At 40.5% G+C, this 14,875-nt stretch overlaps 1 protein-coding gene across 1 annotated transcript in view; it reads right to left on the reverse strand.

The window, feature by feature from the left end:
* cdh23 (cadherin-related 23) overlaps positions 1 to 9,693 on the reverse strand; it is a 148,854-nt gene extending 139,161 nt beyond the window's left edge. Inside the window, exons 1-2 of the mRNA XM_063875289.1 lie at positions 9,609 to 9,693; positions 6,391 to 6,465 (exon numbers count right to left, since the gene is read on the reverse strand). Of these exons, the coding sequence (XP_063731359.1) occupies positions 6,391 to 6,465; positions 9,609 to 9,693 (160 nt within the window). The remainder of the gene's footprint in view (positions 1 to 6,390; positions 6,466 to 9,608) is intronic.
* Positions 9,694 to 14,875: the final 5,182 nt, after the last annotated feature.

The following is a 14,875-nucleotide window of genomic DNA, read 5'->3' on the forward strand; positions in this document are numbered from 1 at the left end:
CAGCACAGAGCTGTCACAGGAAGTAAGAAGATCAAGTGTATCCCTTTCCTAAACTGAGGTAAGGGAGGACACTTCATGTGGTGAGAAAAACTTCCAGTCATTAAATATATCTTCTGAACATGTTGGGGACTCATCTCCTGCTGATATCAGGTGGTTCCAACCCCAACAGGGAGGAATGCTTCAGTTCTGCAGCTGCTAGATAGGATTTATAAAACTAAGACACACAGAGACACAGCTACTCTCACTCTCATGCACATCCGCCAACTCATAAACAGTGACAGATACAACAGAAGTTGCCAGCGATGCAGGAGGGACACACACATCGCATTCCAATTTGGTCTAAATGAGGCCTGAATGCTGGAGCATAAAAAGACCTCTGCGCTGCCCTTTTAGCTGTCAGACAGTCGCACTTCTAGAGCAAGTACCCTGCTAGAGACGGATTGATACAGCAATCATCCCCAAAACACTGATTCTGCTCCCAGAGGAACTGACACCACTTTCTTCTCCTGACAATTTCCTGATTAGCCGGTCAATTTTGCATTAGCCTTTTTTTTTTATTGATCTTTTTATGCTTCTGTTTCTACTCTATATTATCTGGACTGAAGAGGAAAGGGACCGTCAAAATATTCCAGGATGAAAACAATCTGCCAGCACAGGGAGGTCATTTCCGAATTATAAAGCACAGAAAAAATGTAAGGGTTTACATTGATTCAGAATAGGTCATACTACTTCTTACGGACAAATGCCAAAGCAGATTACATATTCTGGGTAAATGAATTAATAAAATCAACACAATGAGAACAAGCACAATGATCAGCCACATGTCTGTTATGTCAAGATTATTGGTAATTAATTTGATATGACTAAAATAATGAGAGGAGCAGGTGTAATGTTCATCATCTTTAAATAATGGCCAAGTAGTTTAAATTCACATATTAACTGACTTAATTGTATTTAACTACAGGACATGTTAATAAAGTCCATTTTTACTTCACTAAAAATCCTAAATGTTAATGTTCCTGACCATGTTTGTGTGGTCCTTGAAAGTTGAACGCCTCTTCGCACCATTTGTAAGATAGGACCCTGAATGTGTGAGAATGCTGGTTTCCAAACAACCTCCTGATGTAGGTGCATTACTGACAACAATTAAAACGTTGTTGTGTACAAGACAGTTATGAATTGTGGGAACATTCAGCTCTGAATACTGCTCTGTAACAGTTTGAGGTTAAGAGTGCATCACTTTATTGGACTGTTTCTTAAAATCAATTATAAGGGATCGGTTCACTGTGCATGGATGTTCTCTTGCAGGAACAACGTGTTCACGTCTCCCAATCCCAGAAAATCTCATCTGTTTGTCACTGAGCAGCACCACTGGAGTACTTTTTTTGCACGTGCAATATTTTCTAAATTTCAGTTTTTCTCAATCGACATTCTGCAAGGATCTCCACAGCAGTGAAAATATCTTAGAGCTCCATGGTGCTGTGTAAATCAGCTGGTCAGTCAGTCAGTGATTTGCACTTAGAACAGGCAACGCTCTTTCTAAATCATTTGATCAGCAGCCAGAGCCCTATCTCCAGTGTCACTCAAAGGGAGTCGAATATGGATCTCCAAATATGAAGACACAAAGACTCTTGAGCAGGGATAAAGCTTAAGCCTCGCAGAAGCATTCATGTTCTTCCTGTAGTATTTAGCATTACATTACAAACAGTACTGTCAGGAGGAATAGATTCTTACAGCCTTAATGCCTTCATTTCTGGAGAAAAGCATTTGACTTATCCTTCAAACAGGTTGCTATTTGAACACTTCAGTCACATTTAGTCAAAGGATAACTTAAGAATGTGTCATCATATAACAAACACAGAATTCAGAGGTCTGTGAGTTACAACATAACAATATCTATTCTGCATTAGAGGCAATTCTGCTTCAGATGTAACATAGAGCTTCTAAATTAGAAAGCATTGGTCCAATCGGGATCAAGGAGCATTCAAAATGGAGCAGCGTCGATATACAGCTGGCAATAGTTATAAATACTGCTTTGTTTATGAGTGCAGCCAACAAAGTCAATATACTCAAATCAGAAAGCTGCGAAAGAGAGAGGGTCCGGAGGAGGGAATGTTGACAAGCCATAGTTAATGTAGAGTGCGCTCGGCAGCTGGGGAATTGGCTGGGGAGAGTACACAGACATTATCAACACGTTTAGGGGAAGGCTTTAATAAGTTGCTCCTTGGGGCTACTTCCTGCTCCTTAATTATTATTGAATTAGGAATGCCATGAAGCTAATTAAAAGTGCAAGGTATTTACTGTGGCAGCAGAAGAATGTGGGGGAGGAAAGGAGCGCGAGTGAAATGGAAAAGAGGGGTAAGGTTCAGATGGTAGCTGGGTATATGAATTGTTTTAAATGCATTATAATGCTCGAACATAAAGCTAAGATTCTATATTCTTGTTGCATTGGACTAAACACATAAAACATTGATAAAACCTCTGGTTGGAAAGCCATGCCTCTGGAGCGTGGTTTCCCTGCTGGAGTTAAAAGAGGAAAGAAAAGATATAATTGCAAAAATATACTTTAAGAAAAGGGTCTATTTGGGCTTAAATAAGAGCAGGTATACTGCCTCATCTTGCTGAAGCTGGGCTTTGGATATGTAATGTGTCCACTGTCTGATATATAAGGGGAATCGAACATTAGTTTCTTTGCAGTGTTTTTGGATTGGAAATGTCATGTTCTTTTATTGAATGACAAGGGATACAAGTGTGCTGATGAACTAGTCACAATGAATGAAATGGTTGTTTAAAAATGTGAGGGTCTGTTTCATGAAATGTAATGAGTACTGCCAGAAGCTTGTCTCCTGTTGTACTCTCTGGGGCTTCTTACTTTCTCTGTAACAACAATTGAATCCAATCACCAATGGCGTATAAATGAACAAGTGTTTTAATAACATTAGACTAAGCCAAACTTTTAAATGTAATCAGACAGCAATGCCTTATGCTTGATTGGCACAAACTGCAAGACTAACACAAACCATCCCAGCAGAGTGTGGAAGTTTCTTATATTGAACAAATGTGTTCTTTCCACAAGTTAATTACTCAGTAGAGAGCTTAATCTGCCGAATCAGGGCAAAGTGGATTGGGAGATGAGAGCGTTTAATCAAAGTGTTCTCTCCGTCTAATTACACATCCCATTTCCTGACACAACACACACACACTGTTATCTGCCACTGCATTTAAACATCAGTGCCTGTGTTTAGCTGCCCCCCCCCCCCAAGAGTGAGTGATCCTGCCGCCTGCATGTGACGAAATGATGGAAACATCAACACATGTGTGCATACTCACACTCAAGGGACACACACATACATGCAGAGAATGAACACCATGATATACTCATCTTTAAATATATTGAAATAAATAATCTGAGGCTTTGCTGTTTCACTGCAGTGTAGAGCAGAACACTAATGGAGTCTCATCACTCATCACAGGAATCATAAATACCAGTGGGGATTAAAGATTCCTCTTGGGTTTAGTCTCATCCATGTATCAAACTTTAGATGTTGTGTTTGCATGCATGAAAGACGATGAGAACGGCACTGGACTGGTGGAAAATGGCTGTAAGAGTGTCAGAGTGAGGGTCGTCTCGCATTGCGTTACGCTTTTCAGTTCCCCGACCAACCAACTGGGTGAGGAGTGGGGGAGAAGAGCAGGTGTACAGTAGTCTTTGATCAAGAATCCAAATGGCTCTGTGCTGACTTTGCAATTGTGTTTCTATGGAGACAGCCGTGCCGCTACCATCGGAGTTACGCATCGCTCAGAATCGTCGTCAAAGTTCACATTTTTTCAACTTTTATCTCGTTACTATTGACCTTTTGACGCGCAACTAATAAGATGACAGCTGTATGTGGCAGAGCAAGCTAGCAGGCAAGGTAACCATAGAAACAAAATGTAACTGACGGTTTTCACCGCAAGTCTCTGCGCCCAACCGTGCGGTGTGCAAAGAAAGAAAGAAAAAATCACGTAAAAGCAGCGTAACTCACCTTCAGGCTGAAAAAGGCTAAGCTGCTGAATAACACCTGTAAGTAAATGAGCCATGATAATTGGACTGTGCCATTCTCATGAAACCAGAGGGGTGTTCACAGTTGATACTTCACCCAAGCTACTTTTCTTTTAGGCGAGAAATGTCTTCTCTCCCCTGCACTTGAACCTGGGCTGGCCAACATGGTTATAAAATCCTGCAGTTGGGAGAGGAAGTCAGAAACTCTTGGTCAGAGGAGCACTAAACATGTTTATTTTCTTATTTTTATTTAAGTAATGTATAAATGTTTTTGTTACCCATCCTAAACACTAACTACTGTAATAAAATCCTTATTTTTTCTTATACTTTCCCTGCTCTCCAAGTTTTATGTGCACCCATGTCCTTAGCAATTAAAGTCTGGAACTTCTCCATAGACAATTAATTAGTGAAAATGTAATGGATGACACTGAGATCACCCAGGGGAATGATCCTTTTGTGCATGCGTCAGTCAATTACTTCTTACACACACTGGCTCTTGGTGTCATCTCACACAACCTGCTCACATGAACCCTTCGCCATTACATCATTGCCAAGACAACTACCATGGTAACTTATCCTGACCAATCAGAGTGGCTGTGGAAACCTGATCACTGAGCTCGAGTCATGCCGTTTGGCAGGTGCTCATTTATGTTCATCAAATTTGTGGTACCATAATGAAGTATAGAGGAATGCATGAAGTTTTTGAATATGATTAAACCGCCCCCATTGTGCCCTGAAAGCACAATTTAACAATTCTTTATTCTTTGCACAATCCTTGCACTGAACCTTGAGATGAGAAAACGGGTATTTTCAATCTACCGTTTATTCAAATCAAGGGTAAGAGCGGTGTCAGCATTGAAATTGCTGCCGGGCTACTCTATTAATCCAGTGTGCTGGATGATAAGTAATCTTGAAGTTTTTGTGAAGAAACATGTGGGTGTTTGTAGTGGAAAGAATCTAAAGCTATTGTTTATCATGTCACATCCTCTACTCACAGATCATACACGCAAACACTGTGGCTTGATCCTGTGTCTCTGTGGATCAGAGGGCCTCCCAGACGAGGACATCTGCTGAGCTAATAAACAATAATTTTGACAAATTGTTACTGTCCGATCAGTCAGCCGCCCTTATAATCGCATCACTGAAAAAGCCATCAGATGCTGAGTAAGGACATGACTGACAGCTCTCTGGGCCAGTGGAAGGCATTTCTGGACTGTAGCCCAGCTGCCTGAGTAGAGGACACAAAGATTCATGGCCAGAGGGCAACCTGGACAGGGTGGCTCGGGAAATTAGCAACGCCACCCTCCGACACATGCATGTCATTTGATGGTTGGAACTCAATCTAACGGGATAAAGAGATGGCCTTCTGCCAGGGACTGTTTAGTACTGTTGGACAAAAATGTCAAACTAGGCAACTATGAGGGCATAGCGATGATGAAGGCTCAGTGGGATACTGCAACCTATTCTGACTGTAGTACAAAACACACAGCTAAGATGATGACGATGATGATGTGAAGTTGAAGGTGGAGGAACCTGGGATGGTTGCAGTGATGGAGGCTTGGTAGTGTATTTGAACTTTGGTGAACCCGAAACATTTTTGAAAAATACCATAATAGCTTGTCTGTGCCCGAGTCAAGCACCTCTGGCGGTGTAGACACGGATAAACTCCATGCCTCAGACTCGTAGTTCTGTCAGACCGGCTGAGTGTAGAAGGTCATGTGATAAAAAAACAAACTTTGAGAAAAATCAATCCAATATAAAGGATTTTAATTCTAGGCCACTGACAATCTGAGAGATGATGAAAAGCCAGACATCTTCAAATTGCCTTGTCAATCACGGCAACCAACAAAAATGACAAAACTAAATAAATACCAAGGGGGATAATAGATCCAGGGGGAATCTATCACAACCGTGTTCCTATTGTAACCCCAACAGCAGTGCGAGACAACCTGTCTCGTAATAGATGTCAAATCTGGACAAACTCTTGCATCAAGACACCAACAACGGTACATGAAGTATCAAAAACATCCCAGGTTTTTTTTTGTTCCAGCTATATATTTAAGAAGGAATTCACTCAGATGACCAGACTCATCATATAGATTGACAAACCACAAACACACAAACACACACATCCCGACAGAGGACATCCATTGTCATCACTGTGTTTCGTTATGACATCTCTCTTTCCTTGTTGTTTTCACTTTCTCAGTTTATATTCAAGAGGGATACAAGGACAGACCCTTTCTGTGCAGTAAACAAAGCAATCCACAAAGACAGCTTTACTTTACTTCCTTGAACACAAGGTAGGTACAGCAAATACAACATGCTGGCACTCCACAAAGACTCACCGACTGGCATATCTTCATAGATGAGTAGGTAGGTCGAGAAGAAGTAGTTCAGGAAGCGTGGTGGCTGGTTGGAGCCTGGGATAAAGAGAGGGAAGAATTGTGATTCAAATTATGTTCCGGGACTATTTATTGAGGTTATTGCTTCGATAATATTATCAAAGTGAAACAGTTGGATTTTCATGTAAATAATCATATTTTGTATAATTTATATACATGGATTCAAAGTATAGCCTGATAGCTTACCCTCTACTCACTATCCACAGAGCTTTCATAAAGGTTGGTTTTGCTCTTTCACATTCTCAGAAGCAGCAACAGCAGCAGTTTAATATGATACAGTAGAGCTACGTACTCTAGCAGCATTTGTCAAATGATCTTTAGGAAGTATAGGAGAAAAAATCTCTACTCCAATGAACACTTAGAACTGAAATGCCCTGATGCTGCTGCCAGGGAGCCTTGGTCTATTGTTTCATACAGACAGTTTTCACACTGCTTCCCAGGGAAAGCATGGCCCCTCCCTTTGCCAGGAGGCTGTAGCAAATGTATTCAGTGCAAACTATATGAGTGGTAGGGGCAAATGTATTCACTGTGAAACAGTGCATAATATGTGGGGACACATTAAGAAAGTCACATTTGTTTTTTTAAATGTATATGTTTGGACGTTTTCAAAGGCGAAAATGTCAACACTTGAGGAATAACAGTGGTTATAAAAAGAAAAAAAATCACATCATATCGCAAAACTTAACTCCTAAAACCCCACCCCAGAATGCCATGCATAGCTTCGACCTAAAACATATTTATATATTGGATGTACACACCTCTGATCAGTAGTTGCTAATGTAAGTTTGGCAGCTAAATGATCCATTGGTGTTTGCCATTTGATAACATAGGCAACTCTTTAAAGCGACCTATGCCAGCTGTCCAAGCTGGCGCGTACCTACTATAGTGTGTGTACCTCCGTATTACTGATATTAGACTGCATAACAGGTCCATGGCTCTGAGTATGTCGTATGAATGAGTCTAAATTCTATGTTCCGAAGCATTTGATTTTCTTTGCTGCAAATCTTATATAAAACTCATCCTAACCTCCTCTTTAATCTGAGGCACAAATTGACCAAAATGTGAAGAAAAGTGAAAAAAGGGATTAAGCTCATAGGATCAAGTACAGCTGCCTCTCCATTATACATGTACAGTAGGTGTGGAGGATCCTTCCCTTCAGGGTGTTTTTTACCAAGTTCAGATTTTTGGTTGGTTACACACTTTCACTGTTGTATTTGACTGTATCTATGTCAGACGTTCCTCTGCAGCATATCAATCAATCAGGAGAGGGACAGATACTGTACGTATATGTGATCTTGAAAAACCAACCAACAAACAACCCCGCCCTGCAGCTATATTCTGGTAAAATTCAGCTAAACACTGCATCTCATTACAAACAAAAAAATTATATATTTTTTGGATCACCAATTTCAAAAGCACTCAGCAGCCAGTGTAAAAAGCAAAGAGCATCAAATTACACTCAGCACTATACTCCTGTCAGTTTTGCTCTTTATTTCTATGCTTTAACTTGAAATAAGATGTTTACATAGTCTGTGTGTAGGTAGAGTCATTCATGCCTGCAGGGGAAATACTTCGACTCCATGGTAAAAACAAGTAAGCTTTGTCACAAATTAAAGCTGCAGTAATAAAAAATTTTAAAAAGTGTTAACATTAAGGCCAGAATTGCATTTACCTCGCATTGATTTCTATGTTAATGAGAGAATATGACAACGGCACATTTGTGAAGGATGTTGAAGGAGTAATATTCTGCCGTGTCGGACATGGATCTGGGGTGTCAGAGGCAATGTGATACAAGCTGTTTTGTTGGGAAGATCAGGGAACAAAGCTGACGGTCTTTGATCAGCTGAGCTGTGCGGCGGACCACAGAGACACCGAAGCCAGAGAAGGGGAGGCCAGTCTGTTTGAAGTGGGAGCGCTTGATAGAATCGGTGCCTTGATAGCTTTTCCTTCAGTCATGTGCCCGCCTGTGCGGAAGAAGATGCTTATCTCTGGCTTGCCAGTGTGGCTGTTAGTGGGTGCCAAGAACATGGAGCATGCTCCACTGGATTGGGGGTGGTGGGAAAGGGAGGGGGAACAAGCTCCTGTATATACCTGTCCTTTAATTACTGCACAGCGTTGGGCTTGGATAATGGAATGCAGATAAATTACAACCAAAAAGAAAATCACAGCAATGATCATCAATCCAATTTGTTTGATCAGTGAAGTAATGCTCAAGGAGGAGTGCTGGGTCAGTGAGCTAATGGGATAGTTAGAGAAAGGAAGAAAGCGGGAGGGTGGAAGAGCAGAGAGGAAGACAGCGATAACATCGAGAGCAAACACAAGGTAAGAGGTTAGATTGAGAGGCGAGGGGCTGGAGGACTTGATAAACTCATTGTGCTTGATGGAAAGAGGTTGTGGCATTCACTTAATAACTTTCCCTGCTGCTACCACGCTGTGTGTGATTGGAGGCGTCTCCTGGCTGTCACTGAGAGACAGTTATCGGGACTTTCCGCAACATAGAAGCTCTCTCTTCTTACCTGTGTATCTCTTTATCCCTCACAGAAAACAACTCAGCATGGAGGCACATATTTCAAAGTAGTTCTAACGCTGAACAATAATTCAAGACATTATGCAAGACGGACAAGAGAGTGAGGTGGTGGGAGGAAAGAGTGAAGTAATGACAGTGATAAAATGTGAAAGAAAATGGTCCATGTATTAGTCAGGAAAGAAGTAAGGGAATACATCATGTGTAGAAGGTAAGCGACAGAAAATCCTTTCAGGCAGTTAATAATGAAGAACAGAGAAGGAAGTGGGCTTTCAAATGTTCCCTTTTCTTTCTGGCAGTTTTCATATTTAACCAAGTCATTGATAGAGACATGTTTAAGATTATACTTATTTAAAAGCCTGACTAACAGAGGTAGATTTATTTGATGTGGATGGTGCAGTGATATTCTTAAACCTCAATTCAGAAGAGATTGCCTGACTTGCATACATCAATTCACACAGTGGTTTATTTTGAAGAAAAAAACAAAACAGAGTAAAACCTTTTGTCGGCTTTTTGTACAAAGAATCTACACTAGCGTACATTGTAAAAAGTATGCGCCATAAAAGGAAATTATGATCATGGATAAATAATTCTGAGTTGTTGTGGATTTGAATATCATTTTAAAAAAAGGACCCACCTTCACAGAAAGAGTGAAGAATGAGGAAGGGAAGGAGGAGCTTGGCAATTGACATCCTGCCGCCTGAACCCACACTCCACGACATCACCTGCACCTGCAACACACAAACACAGAATACAGTCACAATTATATGTTTGGCTGATCATCCACATAGCTTTTTCATTCAAGCCTCATGATGTATAAAGACATATCTGCTCCTAATTTTAGATGATAGGTACCATGTAAGCGAGTGGGAGAGGTGATCAGTGTAATTAGGAGACAGAAAAGGGATTTGTGGCACGCCATGCTTCAAGCAGGTGTTGTGTGTGTCTGCTTGGTGTTGATGAAGGCAATTCACTGCCACAGCACTCCTCTTTTACAGTCCGCAACCTTCACTCACATGGCTATATGAAGAGAATACTTTGAAGGAATTAAAGGGATATTTAGCCAATTTTCAACCAGCCCTGTGTCATTGCAGTGTGGGCATTGTAAGCAGAAGAATGGCGCCCCCCCTCTATCCTAAGTGCAAGTGATAGAAAAAGAGCTGTTACGGAAATGGGTAAGGTATCCTTTAAAGGTCCCCTAATTTGCAAAAGCCCCTTTTGCTGTCTTTTATACATAAATATGTGTCCCCAGTGTGTAAGGAGACGCAAGTAGTGTCAGACAAATACAACCCTCTCTTTTTTCCTCCTTACCCACATCTCTAAAAACGGGGGGACAAACGAGCTGTTCAAATTCAGATTTGACGTCATAACCGAAATGTGGGCTGGCTTTACATTGAACTCCTGGCAACGTCCCGCCCACGTGACACGTCCCAATTTAACGTCCCGCATATACAGTCACAAGCTGAATCCCCTCTGCAGCACCTATGTGTGTTCAGCAGGATGTCAGCAGGAGGGACTTAGAGTTGTTGTTTATATAATACATATAATGTCTCTGTTGAAGCGGTAAACACTGAGAAGTGTTTCAGAAATAATGCTTGATGTGGTTTGGAACATAATATGGCATTTAATCACGGCAGCGTTTATTTTTCTGCAGGTACTAAACTCTTCAGAGCACAGATCATGCGTGATCCTACAAAGGGGCGTGGCCAGCTTCAGCTCAGCACAAATTTAAAGCGACAGTCACAGAATCAGCACTTCAGGAACAAGGCTGAAATAGAGGGGGATGGGGCATACTACAATGGGTGATCTGTTTGGTATTTTGAGCAAAACACTTCTGTATATATATTGCCCTACAATATATTGTTCAAATATAGCACAATAGGAGACCTTTAATTGGAAAAAATTCAAGAACATCTTAAATCCTGGATCACAGAAGATATGTACAATCACCACAGTTGCTACGTGTGAACACAAGATCAGTGTCACCAGTTCAGTATCCGACCAAATGGGAAATATGGTCACAATTTGTTCATGATTTCACAGTAAAGGTGACCTTTAACCTCATCCTTTTATCCTATTTTTTAGAAATGTTGTCATGATTAGCATATGAAGTATTGGATACAGGCCGAAACATGCTTGTGAGGTAAGTCAACTTGACCTTTAATTTATGACGCAAAACTTAAAGATTTTCAATGTTTTTTTTATATCACATTATAGAGAATTTTGCAGACAGTAGGACGTGGAAATAGGGGCATAATCAAACGGAAAATGTCTTGTGCAATAACAAAGAAAAGGCTCACAGGTCAAAATGTACTTAAAAGAAAATGAAATTAAACTTGTTGAGAACACAATTAGAGTTGGCAGTGAACGCACCTCCAAACTATCATCCAGAATATGAATGAATTTAGAAATCCTCTGCTGAAGGTTAATGATTAGGCAATCTGTAAGCCCTCACTATTTACCCTTAACTCCGGTCTTTCCCGGTCCCTGTCATTTGTTCCCTCTCTTTACACTGTCATCACTTGTCCCTGCAAGGCCTCACTGGTCGGCAAACTCACCGAGTGACGATTTAATTCTGAAGGGTTATCTTTCTAAATGTGGCACTCCCCAAACCCCAGGGGCTCAGGGGCGCTTTAGGTCCTTCAGGAACCCGAGGGCTAAATAAAACATGAACCAGTTTGAGATGCAATAAGATACAATACACACTGCTTTGTGTTGCTGTCCTACCGCTTGGGTGCCGTTCAGAGTGGTAGATTCCATTCAGACAAAGAAGCTAAAAATGTACAGGTGAGTGAGAAAGACACGCAGGGTAAATAGGCTGCCATTGCTTATTGTATGTAAACACATTTATGTGTGTATGAGTTTATTTTATTTGTGAATGTGTGTCATTTTGAATAGGCACATTTGTTTTCATTTGGATTCCTACTTCCTCAGCATTATTGCATTTTACTTCCTAACAATGCAACCTGCTTAGCTATGTCTGCTCTTTTTTTTATATTTCATTCTTTCCTTATTTCTTTTTCCCTGCCGTTGTTGCTTAGGCACTTTCATTCACCTCTCTTGCAAAACCCAGAAGACCTTGTCTCACCTCCCACACCCTTTCCTCCCTCGTCCTCTCAGTTGTGGTCCTCTAGTCAAGACAATTATCTCGATTCAGTGGGAAGTTAGGACAGAAAGCTGATAACAGCTTAAAAATATGACATTTCTTAACATTGTGTCTTTTTCAGGACCAAAAAAGAATTTCCTTTCCTTTAATTTCCTATTGTTTGTATGAACACCACACCCGAGGGAAGCATGATTTGGAAGCCCTGGAGCATTTAAAAAGCTGCATGTACTGACAAAAGTTAATCAACCCCAATGACTACGACAAAGAATGCTACAAGACCTAATGGTGAAATCTCAGTGTTCCTCGTTGACGCTCGGTTAGGGTTGATCAGTCTGGATGACGACAATCAATAAAGCCCATTTTAAAGCTCCCCACACAGAAACAAAAATGTATAGAGAAGATAAAAAGGCTCTTTGAATCTCCTTTTTTTCTTTAGATCCCCATTGTTTGATAAAAACAGAAGTTGATGATCTTAACGGCTTTTCTAAATAGAATCAGGCCATGCTCTACTGATTTTCTTACGGGAAAATATAAATCCCCACAAAATGATAGAAGACGACATAAGACTCCATTAATATCTGGTACAATCTGACGCCTCAAATTGATATTGGTGGCAATATCTGAACTTGCCACACAACTTATATCTCTCTCCCTCTCAACTGCATCTTCCCTCATACACCTAAAGCATCCTTATAATGCTAAAGGACATTTCTGAGATGGCCAATAGGTAAAGATGAGTGATGAATACTGGTGAAGACAGATGTGCTGGGTTTCACAGTTGAGGCTCTGAAAAATAAAAGCAGTTCTCCTGCAGCAGCATCTGACTCTCCGGTCACCAGGATGAAGCAGAATTCAATATTTAACATTCTCACAAAGAAAGCACCCCCAACAAGGTTGCAGATGCACTGTACTATAACTAGAGAGGCAGGTGGTCACTTTCTTTTGTCTGTATGTATATGTAACCTGGATTGTGAATATGACTTCGGACTACTCCTGTGGCATCATTTGCTAAGGATGCTAATTTCAAACGCAAAGGATTTGAATAATAAGCTACAGAATGAATCCAGTAAACACTCAAGGCTATTTTGTTGGCCCAGATTAAACTGTATTATATATAAATTGGGTTCTATCAGGTTCACTCCTTGTGATCCAGGTCTGATTATTTGTCATCCTGCACACGTGCAGACCACAACATTTATTTTAAAAATGCTGACAGATTTTATCTAATTTTAACGGTCACTTCACAAAATAACAAACAGCGATTTTCTAACCATGCACATACATTTAATTTTGCCCACATTTGAGATATCCTCTGCAGATAAAATATAGATGCTGATATTTATTTTGGACGCTCAATGACTAGAAAATTGCAATTATCTTTCCAGGACTGCACACATAGCTGTGGTTCAGCTGTTGTGCTTGGAAATATATTTAGTTTTGAAGGTTAAATTAACACCTCTATAGAGGATTCTTGTCACCCAGGAAAAAACTGAAGGAAAATGTTTAAAAAGGAGATTGTAGAATACCTCTTAAAAATGTAATTTCTCAATATTATGAGCACCGTAAACTACGTCAAGCCTACCTCAATTTTTTTGGTTTATGGTGGCAGAAATCACTGCTGCAGATTCTCAGCAAACCAACTATCTCATGGTACAATGGTACACGTTCTTTGTGACTTGGGAAAACAGAGCCTCTAAATGTCTGATGTCAATGTGTTGATGAATGCAAATATGACTAATTGTGCTATTGTTATGGTTTACCACTTGAAATAACATTTCTTACAATGGTATGGTAATAAGTTTCTTCTCCACATATATGTTTTAGATGGCTATTGTGTCACCAATACAAGGAAGCCTACGACTGCAATCACTTCAGTCACAATTTAATGGAAGGAGTGTGGGAACATGGGGGTTGGTAATCAAGCCATGCTTGGCCCCCCAGGAGCACTGGACGTCACCCTGGCTTTCTTACATAAAAAATAAACCAATCTGTTGATAAAATACTTTCTACATTAGAAATACAGTTGCCATATATTCCAGGAGGAAAAGTCAAACATATGATTAAAGACACACTTGAAATTGTGACCATGATATACTTCAGAAACTACTGTCTAGTGTTAGTTTACAAATAAAAAGACCTGACCTTGCATTCAAATACTAGACTGCTTTTAAGAGATGGTGGAGGAATGGCATCTAGTACGAAGCAGAGCGATACCATTACATGAAAGCAGGGGAAGAGGTGAGAAAGTAATTAGAGCACAGCTTTAGATTTAGCCAAATACCATACCAGTCACTTATGCAAGGGACAATTAACCTGCAGAGGACAGGGCTAAGCACGGATGTGTCCCTCTATGAGAGCTGGGCCACACTGCAGCACTGTCTAACTCCACTGGCTATTCTGTCACCATCTATCAATCCCTCACTTGAATCCCCTCCTCCTTCACTCTGTCAGAGTCACTGCTCATCTTCTGCTCACCCGCAACAACATCTCATAGTCTCCATCTCTCCCCAAGCTTGCCTTTTTCTTTCCGTTTCCATCGTTTTTTTCACTTTTTTTTAGTCATCTATGTCTTTCCCTTTCCTCTTCTTGGTCTCATCTACATTGACTTGTGTCTCTTCCTTTTTTTTATTATCCACACATCTTGGCTTGTCCAATTATATATGTATCCTGTAGACGTTTCGAACAGTCTTTGTGCTACACTTTGGTGGATAATTATGTCTCCTGTGTCCTGATGTAAAATGTCAACACAACAAATACACGTCTACTGTGGGCCATGTATTTGTTGTGTTGTCATGTTA

Source organism: Eleginops maclovinus, chromosome 22, assembly GCF_036324505.1.
Source record: "Eleginops maclovinus isolate JMC-PN-2008 ecotype Puerto Natales chromosome 22, JC_Emac_rtc_rv5, whole genome shotgun sequence".
Classification (NCBI taxonomy): Eukaryota; Metazoa; Chordata; class Actinopteri; order Perciformes; family Eleginopidae; genus Eleginops; species Eleginops maclovinus.